General features: G+C 35.1%; 1 protein-coding gene across 4 annotated transcripts in view; it reads left to right on the forward strand.

The window, feature by feature from the left end:
* LOC123548644 (probable RNA-binding protein 18) overlaps positions 1-22,195 on the forward strand; it is a 69,872-nt gene that overhangs the window by 41,341 nt on the left and 6,336 nt on the right. For all 4 annotated transcript variants that reach the window (XR_008367393.1, XR_008367392.1, XR_008367394.1 and 1 more), the window contains exons 3-6: positions 14,441-14,544; positions 17,681-17,807; positions 19,892-19,975; positions 20,554-20,618. Coding sequence is in view for 1 of the 4 variants with exons in the window: in XM_053524794.1 (XP_053380769.1) it covers positions 14,441-14,544; positions 17,681-17,807; positions 19,892-19,975; positions 20,554-20,618 (380 nt within the window). In the remaining 3 variants the exon portion in view is untranslated. The remainder of the gene's footprint in view (positions 1-14,440; positions 14,545-17,680; positions 17,808-19,891; positions 19,976-20,553; positions 20,619-22,195) is intronic.

Here is a 22,195-nt window from a genome sequence, read left to right on the forward strand (position 1 = left end):
GAGTAATGGCCCCTGAAATAGTCAAAAATGTACATTTTCACTTTGTGACACACCTAGCTCAAAAAGTATTTAATATAAATGGTTGAAAACTTGCATAAGTCTTAATCATGATATAAACTTGCACACCTCTAATTTTTTGGCTGACTCCACCCCCTATTTTTAAAGTTATGGCCCCTGAAATAGCAAAAAAATGCACTTTTTCACCTAATTATGTGCCTAGCTCAAAAAGTATTTGATGTAAATTCAGAAAACCTTGCTGGAGTCTTTATCGTGATGTGACCTTGCACACTTGGCATTCTTCTTAAGAATCTTAGCTCTTATTACAGAGTTATGGCCCTTGAAATAGCCAAAATAGTGGATTCTTTGTTTGTGATGCACATAGCTCAAAAAGTATATGGCCTAGAATAATGAATCCTTTTCAGAAAATGTTTGTTAAGGCTATACCCTCAAACTGAGACTACAAACATTTGAATTATTGCCCCTTATTTGTGACAAATATACCTGTGGGGGGCACACCCTGTGTCCTACAGACACATTCTAGTTTTTTTATTCTGGGGGACAGTTCTATTTATAACTAAATATTTTGAATATTTCTTGAAGATAAATGAATGAAATATGAATTGTTGATACTTTGGAAAATTTGCAAAAAAAAATCTAAGTTTTAAATGGCACAGTTAAGCTTCTTTCTTCTCTTCTACAACAATGACTAAAATTCTAAATTGTTGTTATAATCATTTTATGTGGGAGAGGTGGACCTCAGTCTGGGTAGGATGTGTGGTGGTATAAAACGTATTTCATTTCCGTAGAGTTTAGTTTTTTTGATAATTTAATTTTGTTAATTGTTTTTTTTTAACAGACCAACTTAATGTAGGGGGAGAGAGTGATATCTGATGAGGCTACGGATCTATGGTAATGTGGTTTAAAAGGATTCACCGAAAAAAGTCACACTAGTAGTCATGTGCCTATCTTCAGGGAGTGTGACGTCACCATTTTCCCTATATGTTCTATATAAAGCCGCCATCTTGGTTTCGGAGGAGGGAATTTTGAAACTCATTTGGGTGTGATTTAATCGATATGTTTACGTGTCAAGAATTAATACTTATAAGTAGAATCAGTCTGTGACATTATCAATTGCATGTATATTAATTTAAGAATGTTATTTAAACATTTTTACAATACGCAACATTCCAACCCTTATCTTAAACATTTGACATATATTCGGTTAAACTTAAAATAGCTATATTATTTTTATTTTGGAAATCCCGTGTTATTCATAGTAACATCTTTGAAATCCAATGTTATTTATAGTAACAACTATAAACTCTTCCACAGTTGATACTACATATTAACTGTATTCTCTAAGATAGATCAGTGTAACAGACTAGTAACAACTACTGTAGACTGATAATAATATATTTCTACATTTTTCCTTTTTTGATGAATTGAATTTCATAGAGACAAAAGCCAGTCTATTTTAGAGATTTTCACTGAGGAATGATGTTGAAATTATTATGATATTGGACATAGAATATAGACTGGCTCAGTTCACTACATTTAATCATAAAAATGTAAAAAAAAGATATATCATAGTCTAGGAGCTAGTCTACAACTATTTCTCAGGTAGATCGATAACCCACAAGCAGTTTATAAGTTACTTTATTTCTGAAGTATTGAACTAGTCCATGGAATACTTATTTTCTCCTTTTCATCATTTAAACCTTAACCCATCATACATTTGATTTATTTATTTTGCCTCTGATATACAACTATACTGTACTAATAAATATTTTGGGATTCCGCTTTTCAGTAGTCAGACATGTTTATATTCTGTCAACCAATGAAATTGCACCATTAAATGACAAAATCAATAAGGCTTCAAATACCTTATCATATGAACCAGAGCCATGGAAGAGTACACATGGTTATACTAGGATACCAGTGATAAAGCTCTATGAGGTAAAGGACCTATGTTTTAATATTTAAAGTTTTTCATCACTGTTGTTTAAACATTAACATATCATTCTTTATTTATTGGTGTACAACTGAATGTATAAACATTTTGGGATCCCGAATTAAGCTTTTCACTAGTTAGATTTGACAGACATGTTATTATCCATCAATGAACCATACAAAGTCAATAACCCATACAAAGTCAATAACCCTTTTCATATTTTACATTTAAATGCAGGCTCTTGACAAGTAGACTTAGTTAAATCACACTTCAAGCAGGTATAAGTCCTTTGATTTCATTAAAGCAGAAGAAACGTTCTACCTTGCTTTGGGTTTAAATTTTTCGTGGGTTTATAATACAATTGATTGTAGTAGTATTTTTATTGTGTTGATACATTTGTAAAATGAATGGCATGAAATGATTTATAACTGTGACATACACGCAGTTAGATTAGGTTGTCATCGAAAAAAGGTCAAACTTGCAAATTAAAATGTATCTGAAAAAACAAAACAGATACAAATGTACACCTTAAAGTATCCATCTTATTTACATATTTACAACAGATGTTAGAAAAACAAAGTTAACCACAGAATCATACATTTATTCACACAAAATCATTGGCTTTGATCCAGCTATTGAATTTCCTTGGATAGTTTTTCCATTTCACAAAGTATTGTTTATTTTGTCCTTTGCCTCTAGTTTTGAGATTTTTTTCTATTTTAAATGCCTGGTCTGGATCATAGTCCACTTTCTGCAATTCACTTTCATAAAATGTTTCTTTAATTTCTTCATCTTGCAAATCGTTCAGCCTATATACAGGCAAAGTTCCTCTGTAACTAACGTTTTGAAACTCGGAACAATTCTCCACTGTACGTTTGATCATAATTTGCACGAGTAAACGCATTTCTCAAATACGTAATCCTTACATAGTCACCAGTTTTATATTTGAATCTTTTGAGTGGTTTTTTCACCAGTTTTTCTAGCGATTTATTCTGTGTAAAGTAAGTTGCATTTAGCCGGACCTCTTCTTCATTACTTGAGTTAACACTGATCAGTGTCCTTCCAATTGTTCTATGGTATGTGTTATTGTATGACACTGCAACAGCTGATAAAATGGGTAGAAATGTGAAATTATTCTTGTAAGTGAGATAATGCATATTTTCATTTTGATATTCTTAATGGCTGCTTCATATGTACTCGCTTTGGTTTCATTTTGCGTTAGTGAATATATTATGTCGTGCTTTTTCATTAGGGTCTGTACCGGTGTAGCTCTAAATTCCTGACCTGAAATAGCGATAAGTTTGGGTTAAAATATATAATGCATTTAACAATTTGATATATATTTAAATCAGTACTTGATAATGCAGAAAACTATTCTGAATGGTATAGTGATTCTGTATATTTTAAATCGAAAACAGAAGGTTACCTACATACCTTTATCGGTGATTAATCTCTTCGGCACAGTAACAGCCTGATTTTGTGAATATGTCTTTAAATGCCTCTGTCACATCATTTTCAGTTTTCTGTTTGAGAGGGCATAGCCAAATGTACTTGCTGAATGTATCGATTACTAGCAGTATGTATTTTTATCCTTTGTTCTATTTCTCAAACTTGACCATATCAATTAAGTTTGCCATCCACAGGTCATCTGTTCCTGCACTGATTACATGATTTCTTTTGAATCTCTGTTCCTGCACTGATTACATGATTTCTTTTGAATCGTCTTCTCACAGGTTAATGTAGACTATAAGCTTCTTGATTGTGCAAGAAGTTTCTTATTCTGTGCATACCAATGCTGTATTTGTTTTCATTTTTCACCACTTTGTATAGTTTCTGAGGGCCTGCAAAACTTCCCCGATGTTTAGGATTATAATAAATCCTTTTTAAATAGTTTTCCCATGGAGCCATGTCTGCACCATCCAAAGTCCAAAATGTAGCTGAATAAATGTTTTTTAAGTCACAGTATTTATTCAGTGTCAGATTCGTCTCCCTCGCTTTCTTCCTCTGAATTTTCCAGTTCAAACAGTTCCTCAAAGTTTGTTTCGTTTTTCTTTAAAACTCTCTTCACCGCAGTTGATAAACTATAATTCCTTTATTGCACAGTTTATTGATTTGTTCTAGTATGGATCGATGGATCAGATTGGTAATTAATGGGAGCCAGTACAGTTCTATCACCCAGGCAAAATTAAGGTCATATGACCATGGTCTACCGTGGTAGTTCATGGTCATTTGACCATGGTCGACCACGTTTTGTTAAATGGCACCACAGTTTTTGATAGTCAATAATCACCATGGTAGACAATGGTTGGGGACCATGGTTGACCATGGTTGGGGACCACAGTCGACCATGGTCGAACGTGGTGATTATTGACTATAAAAAACTGTGGTGCCATTTAACAAAACATGGTCGACCATGGTCAAAACGTGGTCAACATGGTCATGACAAAAGCTCAAATGCTCATGGTGAGAACCAGTCCTCACATGAGGTTAAAAATGGACAGAAATAAAATCAAGTGTATATCTGACTACTAAAATTTAGTTCCTTTTTCATTTATTGATGTATTGACTTGCAATTATTTTTACATTTTAAAGAAGTATGCAATATGGAAGGAAGCATCTCTCAGATTGTTGATATCTTGTTCGATGATATTATAATTTATAATGGAACATAATGTCGGTGGCTAAATTTTGATAAAAGAAACTGACTGTTCCATAAAATCATATTGGAGAAAATTTCAAAATTCTGAGAGACTGTTTCTTCGGTAGTAGTAACTTATGTAAATATACTGAAAATTTGAGTATATTATGTGAAAAAATTACTTTGTAACGAGAAATCAAAATACACTATTTTGATATATCTTAAAATCAATATATTTGAAACAATGTTTTGCACTTTACAAATTATAAGGTTTGTTTAAAATATATCATAATATTTCACTAACACAGATAAGTAATTAAATGTATAAATATAAATTTGAAAGGGTCGTGAAAATACATGACAATTTCAGTCTATATCTATTTTTGCAAGTCAGTCATTTATTTGTCATAAAATTGCTAAGATGACAACAAATTATAGTCAGACTATGAAAGTTTACCTTTGAATCTGTCTATAAATGCAGGAAAACTATTCTATCATAATGTAGGAAAACTTTTGGAGCCAAAATGCAGTCAGGCATTTTTGGTGCATTGTAAAACTTGATAATTGTGAAAATTACTAACATGACCACGGTAGACCATGGTCAAACTGTTGATTGTCTTTTCTGACCATGGCCAGCCATGGTCGACCATAGCCAATCTTATATCACCATAGTTGACCATGGCCGGCCGTGGTCCTGACAATGTATTCACCATGGTATTTGATGGTTGAACACATTAGTTCATGGTCAACCATCAAAAACCGTGGTGACATGGTCAACCATGGTCAACATTTCGTCTGGGAAGTGACTGATATATATCAAAAAAGATCTTTTCCTTGAAAGGCTGAGTACACTCTTAAGCCAAGTCTGCTGCTTCGACTTTGTTTTCGCCGTCTTCAATATATTGATCATAAAACTTGTTGAATCTGTCCTTTGATTGTGTTTGAGCAACATGCCAAAGATGCAGAAATCCATCGTTTTCGTTTGTATCTTCTTCATTCTCGTAATAGCTATTTTCTACTTTTGCTTTTTTCACTGGGGGTTTGCTATTTTCTGGACAACAGCCGCGCTTAAAGTGTCTTTGCACATCATGGGTTGAATCAAATAGTAGACCACAATCGTCACAGGCTTGTCCTTTTTCATTCATTGTGTCTCTGTCTGTGCTTTCGTCGATGTGAACAGTTTGGACTCCAACCACAGAATGATTCATTGTTTTCCCACACGCTGAAATATACACGGGTTATGAGAGAAAGTATCAAATGAAACTATGTCGTGTCAGTTTGTGTTTGAAATACATGGTTTGCAAGTAAAATCAATGATAGTCGCCTGTGGGACCTGTAATCATGGTAAAGGGGTGCTGGTAAACCATAGGCTTAATACATAATGCCTCGTAGCTTCTGCCGATGTAGTTAGAAATCCATTCACCTTTAGCGGCGTCGATGATGGTGGTGGTGATGGTGGTGGATACGCTTCATTGCATATAATTTTCAGTCGGAATTGTTGCAGTACTGTAGATCTGCCTCTGCGTTTTCAGAACTAACTTTTTAGAACAAGATTCTGTCGGCATTATTCCACAATATCACGGATATAAACCGGAACAAATTCAATCAGTAAAAGCGTTGCAGTGGATTAAATACATGTCGCTTACCCAAGGTCACCAGATTCAACATGCCAGGAATGGCGGTGAAAAATGCATAGGACCATACATGGTTGATGGTCACTGCGAGACTATTGAGGGCGAAAAGGTTGTATTAGAATTTCATGGGGATTTTTGGCACGGAAATCTGACAAAGTACTCCAGTTCTACAGTAAATCCGGTGAGAAAGCTAACCATGGGTGAACTCTATCAGAGGACTCTTGATAAGAAGAAATACTTAGAAGAACATGGCTATACGTATGTATCAGAATGGGAGTCAGAATTCGACCAGCAGTTAATCGGAGATCCTGTAATGAGGGAATTCATCAAAAACTGTCAAATTATAACACTTTTGCAGCCAAGAGACGCTGCGTTATTTCATCTGCGTAAATCGTGCGCGGAAGTTAAGAATGAAAATACATGTACTCATACAGATGAACGATGATCTTTTGTGGGAACGTGGGTGACAGATGAACTAAAGAAAGCCATTGAAAAAGGCTATCTAATCGCGAACATCTATGAAGTCTGGCACTTTGAGAACGTGCCGCAATACGATTTTCAAATAACTTGGCATGAATGTGTACCACAGTAAGACGACGTGTCGCGCACAAGACCCAGGTCCGTAGTTCAAAGGTCAAGGTCACACTTAGATGTTAAACATATTTCATGATAGTGCATTGATGGGCGTGTCCGGTCCATATCTTTGTCATTCATGCATGGATTTTAAAATTATTGGGCATGAATGTGTACCACAGTAAGACGACGTGTCGCGCGCAAGACCCGGGTCCATAGCTCAAAGGTCCTAAACTCTAACATCGGCCATAACTATTCATTCAAAGTGCCATCGGGGGCATGTGTCATCCTATGGAGACAGCTCTTGTTATTCTGGGGGACAGTGCTATTTATAACTAATAATTTTGAATTTTTCTTGAAGATAAATGAATAAAATATGAAAAGATATCTTATGTCATTTTATATCTGATTTGTTGATACTTCTGGAATATTTGCAAAAAAAATCTAAATTTTAAATGGCACAATTAAGCTTCTTTCTTCTCTTCTACAACAATGACTAAAATTCTAAATTGTTGTTATCATTTTATGTGGGAGAGGTGGACCTCAGTCTAGGTAGGATGTGTGGTGGCATAAAACGTATTTCATTTCCGTAGGGTTTAGTGTTTTTCTTTTGATAATTTAATTTTGTTCATTGGTTTTTATTAACAGACCAACTTAATGTAGGGGGAGAGAGGGATATCTGATGAGGCTACGGATCTATGGTAATGTGGTTTAAAAGGATTCACTGAAAAAAGTCACACTAGTAGTCATGTGCCTATCTTCAGGGAGTGCAGGGTTCGCACAGGCCTTGAAAAGTCCTTGAATTCGATGGTAGTCCTTGAAAACTCCTTGAAAATGACAAAAACCCTAAAAAACCTGGAAAAGTACTTGAATTTTGATAAAAACTCCTTGAATTTGACCTTTCACTCCTTGAAAATATTCTTTCCGTAACTTTGCTTTGCAAAAAGAAATTAATGCTTAAAATAAATCGGAGAAAATGAAAATAAATTCGTGAAATTGCAGGATCGGGTCACTCGTATGCTATTATAGTGGTCTACGGCCACACTTTATCGATATTTACAGAGTGCTATTTCTACTATATCACCGTTTGCATGTTTCCGTTTCCGTTTAAATAAAATACGGGGAATAATAACTCGCAATTTTTAGCTATTTGCGAGTGTTTCCAGTGAATTAAAATGAGTAAGAAAAATAAACATGTTTACTCAAGTAAGCGGGAGACAAAAGACGAATATAAACAGTGGCTGAAGCCCTATAGAGCAGACAGAACGAAGTGTATTTGCACGTTGTGTGACAAAATTTTGAGGTATTAGTAGGAGTGCGCTAAAAAAATCACAAGAAAAGCGTTAAACCTCAGCAAAATAGTGAATCACATCAATCTAATAATCGAATTACATCATTTTCAAAGGTGTGACAAGTGATGGTTGTTTTATTTTTGCATTACATAATAAAAGTTGTTCAGATTAGGTCGTGGTTTTGAAAAAAAATAGTGCTTGAAAAATTGTAAAAAGTCCTTGAAAAGTACTTGAATTTTGTATCTGATATTCTGTATGAACCATGGAGTGTGACGTCATCATTTTCCCTATATGTTCTATATAAAGCCGCCATCTTGGTCTCGGAGGAGGGAATTTTGAAGCTCATTTGGGTGTGACTTAATCGATATGTTTACATGTCAAGAATTAATATTTATAAGTAGAATGTGACATTATCGATTGCATTTATATTAATTAAAAAATGTTATTTACTCATTTTTACAATACGCAACATTCCAACCCTTATCTTAAACATTTGACATATATTCGGTTAAACTTAAAATAGCTATATTATTTTTATTTTGGAAATCCCGTGTTATTCATAGTAACATCTTTGAAATCCAATGTTATTTATAGTAACAACTAATAGACTCTTCCACACGTTCATACTACATATTAACTGTATTCTCTAAGACAGATCAGTGTAACAGACTAGTAACAATTACTGTAGACTAGCCACTAAACTGATAATAATATATTTCTCAATTTTTCCTTTTTTGATGAATTTAATTTCATAGAGACAAAAGCCAGTCTGTTTTAGAGATTTTCACTGAGGAATGATGTTGAAATTATTATGATATTGGACATAGGATATAGACTGGCTCAGTTCACTACATTTAATCATAAAAATGTAAAAAATAGATATATCATAGTCTAGGAGCTAGTCTACAACTACTGCTCAGGTAGATCGATAACCCACAAGCAGTTTATAAGTTACTTTATTTCTGAAGTATTGAACTAGTCCATGGAATACTTATTTTCTCCTTTTCATCATTTAAACCTTAACCCATCATACATTTGATTTATTTATTTTGCCTCAGATGTACAACTATACTGTACTAATAAATATTTTGGGATTCCGCTTTTCAGTAGTCAGACATGTTTATATTCTGTCAACCAATGAAATTGCACCATTAAATGACAAAATCAATAAGGCTTCAAATACTTTATCATATGAACCAGAGCCATGGAAGAGTACACATGTTATACTTCTGATTTCAAGCAGACAACTGATTTTTAGGATACCAGTGATAAAGCTCTATGAGGTAAAGGCCCTATGTTTTAATATTTAAAGTTTTTTATCACTGTTGTTTAAACATTAACATATCATTCTATATTTATCCATGTATATAAACATTTTGGGATCCTGAATTAAGCTTTTCACTAGTTAGATTTGACAGACATGTTATTATCCATCAGTGAACCATACAAAGTCAATAACCCTTTTCATATTTTACATTTTAATGCAGGCTCTTGACAAGTACACTTAGTTAAATCACAATTTAAAAGTAGAACTTTAAGCACGTATAAGTCCTTTGATTTCATTAAAGCAGAAGAAACATTCTACCTTGCTTTGGGTTTAAATTTTTCATAGGTTTACAATACATTCGAGTCTGGCACTTTGAGAACGTGCCGCAATACGTTCCCAATACTATGAAAGGAGGAGTCTTTGCTGAGTTTGTAAATACAATGTACCTACTTGTTTGTCTGTTTATATTATTTTGACTCTTTTTTTTGGTGACAAGGCTTTTGAATAGTCGAGCATAGCTGATAGCTCTTGTTTTATTTCAAAATCTTTTTGTTCCTATTTTTTTTCTTCCTAAATATATGTGGTATTTCTAACAGCTTTCCTATTGAATATTTTTTGTACTTCAAAGAAGAAAAATTAGGTTATATAACACCTCAGTTTTCTCTTTGTGGTAGAGAAAATTTAGATTTGAAGCATTAAGATCAAAGGATTACTCAAAATGAAATTCTTTTTCATGTAAAATGAGGTTATCTCTTCCAGTAGCATATGGATTCTACATATAAACAAGAGGGTCATGATGACCCTAAAGCGCTCACCTGAGAAATATAAGCCACATGTTTCAAATGGCAAACTGATGCTAAAATATTAAGAAGGTACTCAGGAGGTCACATTCATGGTAACTGAAAGTCAGTTTTAATATCGGTGTGAAAAACTAGCTAGCTGTACATGTCATCCAAATTTCAAGGCTGTATCTTAAAAAACAAGAAAGTAGGTCAGTAGGTCAAAGTCCTACCATATAAGTCTATGTAAAACTTGTGACCCCCGGGCCATGGCCTCTTTTCACCCCAGGGGCACAATTTGAACAATCTTGATAGAGGACCATAAGATGATGTCACATGCCAAATATCAAGGCTCTACGCCTTGCGATTTAAAATAGACAAGAATATTTCTAAAGATTTTCCTTTCGGTTGCCATGGCAACCAGAGTTCTGCATGGAATTCAATTCTTTGAACAATTTTGAAAGGGGACCACCCAAATACCATTTCTGTGAAGTTTGGTGTAATTCTGCCCAGTGATTTTCAAGAAGAAGATTTTTTTAGAAATTGTTGACGGACGACACACGTCACACAACGGGCATTGAGCGGTCACAAAAGCCCACCATGAGCCTTTGGCTCAGTTGAGCTAAAAAAGGATCCAGGGCTTTTGTTTCACATCACTTTCATTTTCTTTTGATGGGAGGGGGTGGGGATTGAATCTTGATATTTTCACACATCTAAATGTTGTACAGAGATCATTTTACAAATCTCTTAACATCAACCTGCCATACAAAGACAGATAATTATTTTGTTTTCCTAATCAAATGAAACTCTTGGTAAATAAATCTCTTGTGTCACAGAACAACCTGAACAAAAGGCACATTGCAGTTTTCCTAGAATTAGGTTGAACTGGAGGTTCTATTTGAAGACTGAGCATGAAGTTTCATTAGCTACATCATTGGCCAGTGATTGTGCTGTATTAAGACAGAATTTAAAGTTTTAACACCAGGTAAATTTGAGATTAATGAATCATGCAGCTGGCATCTGGGAGAGAGAGAAAACTCAGTTATGATAGAAGATGCCTGGTAATTTTTAGCTTGACTATTCAAAGAATAAGTAGAGCTATCCTTAAGTTTTTCGTACCAGTCCACTTTTTGACAAAGTCTTTTGAGATAAAGCTTTGAAACTTCCAACACTTGTTTACCATCCCCATGTCCAGTTGTAGGCAGGAGTACATAACTCTATCAAGGATTTTGGCTGAATTATGGCCCCTTTTAACTTAGAAATCTTGGTTAAGTTTTTCGTACCAGTTCACATTTTATGTAAAATGTTTGACATATGGCTTTGAAACTTTTATCACTTGTTTATTATAACAGTCTCTATCTGTAGGCAAGAGTACATAACTCTGTCAACTATTTCGACTGAATTATGGCCCTATTCGACATGTGGCTTTGAAAGTTTGCACAATTGTTCATCATCATGATTTATATCTGTAAGCAAGAGTACATAACTCTGTCAACTATTTTGGCTGAATTATGGCCCTTTTTTGACTTGGAAATTGGTTCAGTTTTCGTACAAGTCCAGGTTTTGTCAAAACTATTTGACAGGTGGCTTTGAAACTTTTAACACTTGTTTATCATCATGATTTCCATCTGTAGGCAAGAGTACATATCTCTGTCAACTAATTTGGCTAAATTATGGCCCTTTTTGGACTTGGAAATCGGTGAAGTTTTACGTACCAGTCTATATTATGCCTAACCTGTTTGTCATATGGCTTTGAAACTTTGACCACTTGTTTACCTTCATAATCTACTTAGCTAGGACAAGGACTTGAGCTCAGTTATGGCCCTTTTCTGGACATAGAAATTAGTTAGGTTTCGCATACCGTTCGATATTTTGTCTATCAACTGTTTGATATATGGCTTTCACACTAATTGAACACTAAATTGACTTGCATACCAACATGGTCACACATTGCATTATAGTGCAAAACTTATCCAAATCCACAACTGCAGATACATTGTTAGTCTTATCTGTTCCTTTTCTTTTATCTGAAAATCTCAGGTAATATTTTGACCCTATACTTCTAACAATGCTTCGAATAGTCGAGCACGCTGTCGGCAGACAGCTCTTGTTAGTAAAAGAATTCAGAAATTCTTAAATTCTGTGAGGTGTATTTAGGATTCCATAATTTTGCAGTAATATTCTTTTGCACAATTTTGTTGTCTTGAATTGACTATGAATTGCTTTTTAAGTTATTAGTGGGCATTAATTGAAATAAAAAGTCACTGTTGGACAAAATAGAGATCATTAATTTTTCTTTTAAAAAAAAACAAACAAAATCCTTTAAGATTTGATTTAAATAAAAAATTCCATGAACATAGGTAATTGAAATCTATAACATTTTGTTTTAAAATATTATTAAATTTTCAAGACTCACGGTCGAATATGAAAACTGTTAGATTTTTACACATACCAGTTAAATATTTAAATCAACTTGATAAAAGAATGCTTTTATTTAGAGCTGTAAAAGTGGAATTTGTAAACATTACTATGTAAAGTTTGTAAAATGAATAAGTCTAAGTCTAAGAAGTAAAAATCAACAATTTGTTTTTACAAAGTTGCCCAGCATTATATGAGCCGCGCCATGAGAAAACCAACATAGTGGCTTTGCGACCAGCATGGATCCAGACCAGCCTGCGCATCCGCGCAGTCTGGTCAGGATCCATGCTGTTCGCTTCGGATCCATGCTGTTCGCTTTCAAAACCTATTGCAATTAGAAAAACTGTTAGCGAACAGCATGGATCCTGACCAGACTGCGCGGGTGCGCAGGCTGGTCTGGATCCATGCTGGTCGCAAAGCCACTATGTTGGTTTTCTCATGGCATGGCTCATATATAATGTATTACTCATATTCAAACATAAGATATTGTCAAATTACCTCCCTTTAAACATTTTAATGAACATATTTGTGTCTAATAATTATTAAATGGTGTACACGCATAAGAAAAAAGTAAAATTAAATTTATTTAATGATGTTCTTTAATAAGAACATAGCAAAGATATGACTGAATTAAATATTTTTTTTTACATTTAAGAGCAACGATAAATTGGGTCTATATTTCTAACTTACTGGTGTCTCAGTATCATTTTTCAAATTTGAAATAATGAAAACAATGCAGCCTGTCTGGAGGGAGATTCAACAAAGAAAATAGATTCCCTTGAAACTGTTTTGAGAAGTTTTTAGTATATACAAAAACTTGCTTAGTTGCTTGAATATCATGGAGACTGACAGATGATGCTAATTAGTGTTCTTGTTTGTGTGAGTTGTCCACATACTTCTCTACACCTATCCGTGTTTTTGTTATGTTCTGTTGACCATAGGGCAGTCATTTATTATGTACATGAAAGATGGTAGGGTGTCTGTGATGACATACACTCTAGGTGATGAGTTGTTGTTTTATATATAAATACACGCCCTTAATGATGTCATATTTTGTTTGTGCATGAATGTTGTTTTTAAAACATTTTTAGATGACCAGTCACTTGAAGTTGTACTTTCTATATTTGTATTAATTCAAAGAGTACCAGCAACGTAAAATGAGAAATTTTATTGTTTTTACAAATCTACCTACCTTTTCACGTGTATTATTTGTGTTTTTAGTAGTTGTAGCTGCATCTGGTTGAAATTTGGAAATATCCAGAATAATTGATATTGTGGCTTTTACCTGATAATTAGCCCTTATCTGATTCTGCCTTTGCGACCAGTGTAGATCATGATCAGCCTGCACATCCATGCAGTCTGATCAAGATCTGTACTGTTCGCCATTCAGTTAGTATCTTTTTGGTAAACACGCCTTTTAACAGTTAATGGTACTGTCCAAATTGAAAGATGGATTAGTTCATTATAAAAATTTAGCAGGATAAGGGTTAGTTCAGTTTCACTTCAAACAGTTCCTACTGAAACATCACACCCTAAACCTGGCTGACACTCTAGCAGACATAATGGATTTAGGAAAAATCCCGACCCCCACCCTTACAACTCATCACAATCCTGTTTCTTATAAATAACAGTTTTTTAGTGCTCTGTGGTGGCCATAAAAGGTATTCCAATGCTTGGACTAAGTGTTGTTATATTTTCTGGTCCTTTTAGAATCATTCAGTGGATCTTTGGCGCCATATAACCTATACTGTGTTGGTGCGCCATAAAACCCAAATAAATAAGTAAATAAATAACATTCAGTGGATCTGAACAGTGGAATTCTGCAGAACTGGATTAATATCCTCCTGCAATACTTAATACAATACTTTGATATTTTCTATACTTTCAGAGTAGTGCCAGTGATGTGATTCCCATACCAGATGACCCTGTTGATTGTTCAGAAGAGAATGACAGACGTCTTTGGATTGGAAACCTGGACACTCGGGTCACAGAGTAAGCAGTATTTATAATTTAGCATTAGAGGCATGCTCCATGTACAGTTTAACCAGGTCTAGGATTTTGTTGTTTTTACAGACATTCTGTAAATATATGGACAGTCTATAAATAAAGATTTTTTTTTGTCAAGCCCGCTTGTGGAAGCAAAGACATAAGTCGTCCAGTTGGGTGTATGTGCATGCATCTCTCTGCGTGTGTGCGTCCATCCGGATTTGTTTGTTCAGACCATTACTTTGACATGCATGGAGCAATCTTGTTTATATTTGGCATGAATGTTTACCTCAGTTAGACAGAGTATCCTGCGCAAACCCTAGTTCCTATCTCGAAGGTCAAGGTCACAGAGGTCAAAGGTCAAATTCAATAATGACTGGCTGGAGCATTTTTTCTTCATGCATAGAGGGATTTTGATGTAACTTGGCACAGTTGTTCACCATCATGAGACAGAGTTTCATGCGCAAGAAGCAGGTCCCTAGGTCTAAGGTCAAGGTCATGCTTAGAGGTCAAAGGATACAAGAATGACAACTTTGACTGGAGCATTTCTTCTTCTGCATGGAGGAGTTTTGATTTAACTTGGCACAAATGTTCACCACTATGAGACGGAGAGTCATGGGCAAGAACCAGGTCCCTAGGTCTAAGGTCAAGGTCACACATAGAGGTCAAAGGTCAGATACAAGAATGACTTTGTCCGGAGCATTTCTTTTTCATGCATAGAGGGATTTTGATTTAACATGGCACATGAGACCGAGTTTCATGCACAAGAACCTAGAATTACTTCCCTTTGTTGTTACTATAAATAGCTTATATTGTAACTTTTTTGTTACTGGTCGTAGGGAAAAATCAAGACCACTTTTCTGTAGTACAACATGCATGTTTCATCCAATTTTGAGGTGTATTTTGACCTATCTTTACTGGTAATGATTTTTTTTGTTGACTTTTTTTGTTTTAAGATTTACTTCCCTTTGTTGTTACTATAAATAGCTTATATTGTTACTTTTAGCAGTCTTTTTAGCTCATCTGATTTTTGAAAAAAAAAAATAAGATGAGTTATTGTCATTATTTGATCGGTGTCAGTGTCGGAGTCGGCTTTGCCTGGTTAAGTTTTATGTTTAAGTCAGCTTTTCTCCTAAACTGTCAAAGCTATTGCTTTGAAACTTGGAACACTTGTTAACCATCATAAGCTGACCCTGTACAGCAAGAAACATAACACCATCCTGCTTTTTGCAAGATTTATGGCCCCTTTTGGACTTAGAAAATATCAGATTTCTTGGTTAAGTTTTCTGTTTAGGTCAACTTTTTCTCTTAAACTATCAGAGCTATTGCTTTGAAACTTGCAACACTTGCTCACCATCATAAGCTGACCCTGTACAGCAAGAAACATAACTCCATCCTTTTTTTTGCAATAATTATTGCCCCTTTTGGACTTAGAAAATCAGTTTTCTTGGTTGAGTATTATGTTTAAGACAGCTTTTCTCATAAACTATCAAAGCTATTGCTTTAAAACTTGGAACAGTTTTCCACCATCATAAGCGGATGCTGTACATCAAGAAACATAACTCTATCTTGCTTTTTGCAAGAATGATGGCCCTTTTTAGCCTTAGAAAATCATGGGTAGGACAATATTTCTATTATACCAAAAATCAGATGAGCGTCAGCACCCGCAAGGCGATGCTTTTAGTTTTTATTTGGCATAAATGTTTGCCTCAATGAGACAGAGTGTCATGTGCAACTCCAAGTCCTTTTGACAGCTGGCAGACTCGACATGTTGCCCGTGGGCATCTAGTTCATTCTATAGATTTACAGACTGTATACTGTAAAATTATTTAATTTCGTGGACATGAAATTTCTTGATTTTGGTCAAATTGCAATTTCATGGGGATATGAATTCATTGATTTCAAATTTTGAACATAAAAATAAATGGGAATTTTACTTGTTTGTTGGGATTAAATTTCATGGATTGACTCAACCACAAAATGCACGAAAGTTAGACCCCCAAGAATATTAATGGTTTCACATGATATGAAATCTGTTGAAATTACAATTTAACTCAAAGCTGCAGTCTAAAATCATATGATGTACAGATTGCATGCACAAATAAAGGTGATTTGTGATTTTCAACCAATATGGATGACTTTGAATTGTTTGCAAATGTGAAAAAATTAAAGTAATTGAAACTGTCTGAAATTCTCCTGTAACAGTTTTATCTGTGCATACAATAATTCATGTGGGGAAGTTGGCAGTTGCTTGCGGAGAACAGGTTTGTACTAGTACAGAATCCAGGAACACTGGTTAGGTTAAAACGGTGTTAAACCCATAACAAACAAACAAACAATAGGTGAAGCATTTCATGTTGCTGCAGTTTCGACAGATATCATACACCAAATCTGTAAATTTACAGACTTAAAAATTGCCCTTTTATTTACAGAATAGAAATCCAAGACCTGTTAACATTAACTGAACCAGTTCAGCGTTAAATACCAAAATCCAAAGATTACATACAATAATACCTTTGTTAGATCAATGAAAGTTGAGAAAGAAAACTTTGTTTCTGAGTGAAGTGTACAAAGTACTTAAAGAATCACTTGAAATGCACTTCAGTCTAGAAATAATGATTCCTTTAGTGCCTGAACCTTAAGGATACATCACAGATGAGCTATTTTGAGATATTTTGGCATAATTGTAAATACACAATAGGTATTGAAATTTTATTACCAATATATGTGCTTATTAGATGAATCCTCAATATATATGTGTAAATAAGTGATCTGTTTTGACTAGTTTCAATTAATATTGTGAATGGCTCTAATAAGTGTCAGTTGATTAAAACAATAGGAATTGGATAGAGAAATTGACGTTCTTTTATTGTTTTAACTTACGAGTTGTAAACTTGAAAGAATGCCGTGAAGCCTAATGGGAATACATGATCACACATAAGCTGACCATTGAAAATACTGTAGAATAGACGTCCGACATAGGCACACTGTTCTGTAGTTGAACCAGTAATAAGTAGATTGAAAATATATTGCACAGGTGCCTAAAGACAAATGTTGCTTTTTATCTAATGCAAAGCTGATTGACATGTTTATTTTAAAATGGTGGCTGGTTGTATAAAATTAATGTTAAAGTGTTTTCCAGGTTTGCCTTGTTGAAGATTCTACAAAAATTTGGCAGCTTACAGAGATTTGATTTTCTCTACCACAAGACAGGGCCAGACCAAGGGAAACCTCGAGGCTACTGTTTTGTTTCATACTCCTGCAGAGAGGTAAGACTAAAGATTTTGACGCCCCATCCTTCTAGGCCGGACACAGTCCTTAGCTGAAATATTTAGAGCGGCACAGTGATTTAGGGGTTAAGTGCCTGGTTGCCAACACAGAAGTTGCAGGTACAAATCCAGTAGAGATTGACCTAAAAAAAATATACCTCAGTATGGTGAATGGTCAGAAATTCGGGAAAGTAGTCAGCTAGACTTATTAAATTTCATCTTTGGAAACTTCCGTGAAAACTACATTTGAAGAAAGAAAACAACACTTCTGCTTTCAGATATTCCTTTTTTGATTTCTTAACTGTTCGTATGTCTCTGAGAAGATGTGATAAGCTTGATTGTGCAAATGAGTGACATAAACTGAAATGATTAGTTCAACTTTACTCTGTCAGTAGTTCTTTTGATTTTGTGCATCAGTATTGTAATTTCACGTACAGTGAAACACCGCTCGCTCGAGGTCGCAAGGGGATGAGCAAAATGCTCGAGTTATCCATGGCTTCGAGCGACCCAAACATTGACCAACATAAGAAGAAAATTGTTTGTTTTACCAATATCAATTGTCATCGCGACCATTTGCAGATTAAACGGTGATGCGTAATAATAACATGCTGGTGACATTTAAAAAAAAACGTATTACAAACGTTATCTTTGATAGACGTTTCAATACGTAATTTGTAAATGGCACACGTGAAGAAACAACTAGGACTTTTTATTTTTATTTATCAACAAGTGCATATCAAAATTATCGTCTCAATTTTATGAAAAGGCTATAATATTTCCTTCACTTGCATGCAAACAACTGCTGATTAAAATACTAAGATCTCATGAAAGTCTTCTCGATCCCGCAGAAAAGAAGATTTAAGTAATCAGTTATTCATCTATATCTGATCAATAAAACTTTTGTTCAACCTTTTATCAATAATTAATCTCATTATCAAATCAAATATACCGACAAACAAACATTTAGGATAGTCGCGGAATAGACCACGCAATTCTCACGGTGTGTAGAAAATCTTAATCAACCGATAAATTCTGACCACCGAAGGTGTGAAAAATTTTGACACCTCTGCTCGAGTTTGCCAGAAGCAACAAAGAGTAAATTAATACACAGGGACCAGATGTCATGCTCGAGCGATCGAGTTATCGATGCTGGACCCAGCCGTGGTAATTTCGCATAGAAAATAGAAGGAAATCGGCCGGGACCACATGAATTGCTCGAGCGAGCCCGGGTACTCGAGTCATCGATGCTCGAGCGAGCGGTGTTTCACTGTATTTTAAACAGAGGTGTCATTCATGTTTACTGTACAACTACAAATTTATGTTAAGATATTATTTCTAGGAAGGTAAGCAAATCTACATATTGACTAGAACATTATATTTGTTATATATTATATACCTACAATGCTATATGAAAAAGTGATATTTCTAAAAGTAATACAAAGAGTCATTATTGGTTGTTGAGGACCAGCATGCAGTGCTGTCAACCAATCAGATGAGCTTGTTTCAGCAGCGGGGCATATAATATAAAGTAATAACAGACAACCTGCATAAGTATGTCTCCCACAACACAGTGGTGTGGGAGACATATCGATTTACTCCTGTCTGTGTGTCTGTCTGTCACAAATCTTGTCCGCACTTTTAAGTCGAACATTTCTCATCCGATCTTCACCAAACTTGAACAAAATGTGTTTGACCATAAGACCTCGGCCAAGTTCGATAAATAGCCAAATCGGCCTAGGCACTTTGGAATTATGGCCCTTGAATTACCGAAAATCGGCCTTTTTACTCTTGTCTGCACTCTAAGTCTAACATTTCTCATCCGATCTTCACCAAACTTAAACAAAATGTGTTTGACCATAAGACCTCAGCCAATTCGATAACTAGCCAAATCTGCTCAGGCACTTTGGAATTATGGCCCTTTAATTACCCAAAATCAGCCTTTTTACTCTTCAAAGGTATATTTGTAGTAAGTAAACAGTATTTAAAGACTGACTTACTATTTAGATGATTAGGCAGTTGTGGGAGACATGCGCTTTTCTCAAAAGCAGCTCTAGTTTAATGTAAACTTCTACAATGCATTACAGGAAGCTGAAAAAGCAATGAAATGTTTGGACAAGAAACTCGCCCTGTCAAAACGGATGGTTGTCAGATGGGCACAAAAAGAAGAGGTATGACTGTACAAAATAGGTTTTAGTTTGTCAGTGTCTGTGTTCAGACCCTGTGTTATGTTCACAGGAGGTAACTCTTGAGGCTATTCAAATTTTGTATATTTATGTCCCTTGCCTAATCAGAGCTAAGATTGATGAAGTCAGAATATATAACAGAATTATTCTTTCTAAAAAAAAAGATTATCTAGTCGGTAGCCAGACTAAGTTTGTCAGTGCGTCTGGTTTTGATGAAGTAAGATTTTTACTCAACTTCCTTTGTAAGTCATATTTTTCATGTAGACAGATATATGCTTTGCTCATGGCTTTACAAGAGATATTAATTGTATCCAAGTTTTAGTACATAACTTTTCCAAAGGGCGTTAGTGTTTGTTTGAGGTAGGGAAAATATCTCCTGTGTGGGAGTATATCAGACAGTATTTGTATAAAGACTAAAATTTATTAAACATAGACACCAGCAAACATTCAGACAACATCCTGAAGGCAGGTTTTTTTTGTAAAGAATAAGTTAAAAGAATATGAAAATGATTACTAGAATGTCCACCCTGTACTAATTGCAATTTATTTTGAAATTGTTTTAGGACAGAGATCAAGAGAGGCCTGGTGAGAAAGGGAGACAGTCAGAATTATCTACAAACAATCTGAGGTACTGATTTAGCTCTGAGGTTAAATAAGATGAAGTGAATTGTCTTTTACAGATCTCTTGAGCACATAATGCTGTTGTGATCATCCTGTGTCTGTTGTCATTGGTCATCAGCACTTTCTTTTAACACTCCGGAGGTCACAGTTTTTAGCTCGACTGTACGAAGTATAATGAGAGCTGTCCTACTCACCCTGGCGTCGGCGTCTTTCCGCGTTCCCACCTTGGTTAAAGTTTTTTTTACACTTTCTCTTTTTTCTCCTTATCTCTGTAATTACTTGATGGATTTGCTTTAAACTTAAAATAGGTATTCCTCATCATCACCCACATAATATTGCATAAGGGCCATAATTCTCATGTCAATATTTCATGAATTATCCCCCTTTTTACTTAGAATTTCAGGTTAAAGTTTTGATGCACTTTCACTCTATTTCAGTTATTCCTCAATGGATTTGATTCAAACTGAAAGTAGTTCAACATAATCTCCCACATCAAATGACACAAGGCCCATAACTCTGGTACCAATATTTAATTAATTATCCCCCCTTTTACTTAGAACTTCAGGTTAAAGTTTTGTTGCACTTTCACTATATCTCAGTTATTCCTCAATGGATTTTATTCAGACTGAAAGTAGTTGTTCCACATCATCTCCCACATCAAATGACGCAAGGCCCATAACCCTGGTACCAATATTTAATGAATTACCCCCCCACCCACTTTTACTTAGAACTTCAGGTTAAAGTTCTGTTGCACTTTCACTATATCTCAGTTATTATGTCTCCACCCCACTCTGGGGAAGACATTTTGTTTTTGCCCTGTCCGTATGTCACACTTCATTTCCCATCAATAACTGGAGAACCATTTGACCTAGAACCTTCAGACTTCCTAGGGTGGTAGGGCTGCTGGAGTAGACAACCCCTATTGTTTTTTGGTTCACTGCATCAAAGGTCAAGGTCACAGGGGCCTGAACATTGAAAACCATTTCCGATCAATAACTTCAGAACCACTTGACCCAGAATGTTGAAACTTCATAGGATGATTATACATGTAATGTAGATGGCCCCTATTGACTTTGGGGTCACTCTGTTAAAGGACAAGGTCACAGGGGCCTGAATATTGAAAACCGTTTCCGGTCAGTAACTTGAGAACCACTTGACCCAGAATGTTGAAACTTCATAGGGTGATTGATCATGCAGAGTAAATGACCCTTATTGATTTTGGGGTCACTCTGTTAAAGGTCAAGGTCACAGGGCCTAAACACTGAAAACCATTTCAGATCAATAACTTGAGAACCACTTGACCCAGAATGTTGAAACTTCATAGGATGATTGGTCATGCAGAGTAAATGACCCCTATCGATTTTGGGGTCACTCTGTTTAAGGTCAAGGTCACAGGGGCCTGAACATGGAAAACCATTTCCGATCAATAACTTGAGAACCACTTGACCCGAAATGTTGAAACTTCATAGGATGATTGAACATGCAAAGTAGATGACCCCTATTGATTTTTTGGGTCAGTCTATTAAAGGTCAAGGTCACAGGGGCCTGGTCATGTAAAATCATTTCCAGAAAGTAATTTGAAAA

This window comes from Mercenaria mercenaria, chromosome 15, assembly GCF_021730395.1.
Source record: "Mercenaria mercenaria strain notata chromosome 15, MADL_Memer_1, whole genome shotgun sequence".
In the NCBI taxonomy this organism is placed as follows: domain Eukaryota; kingdom Metazoa; phylum Mollusca; class Bivalvia; order Venerida; family Veneridae; genus Mercenaria; species Mercenaria mercenaria.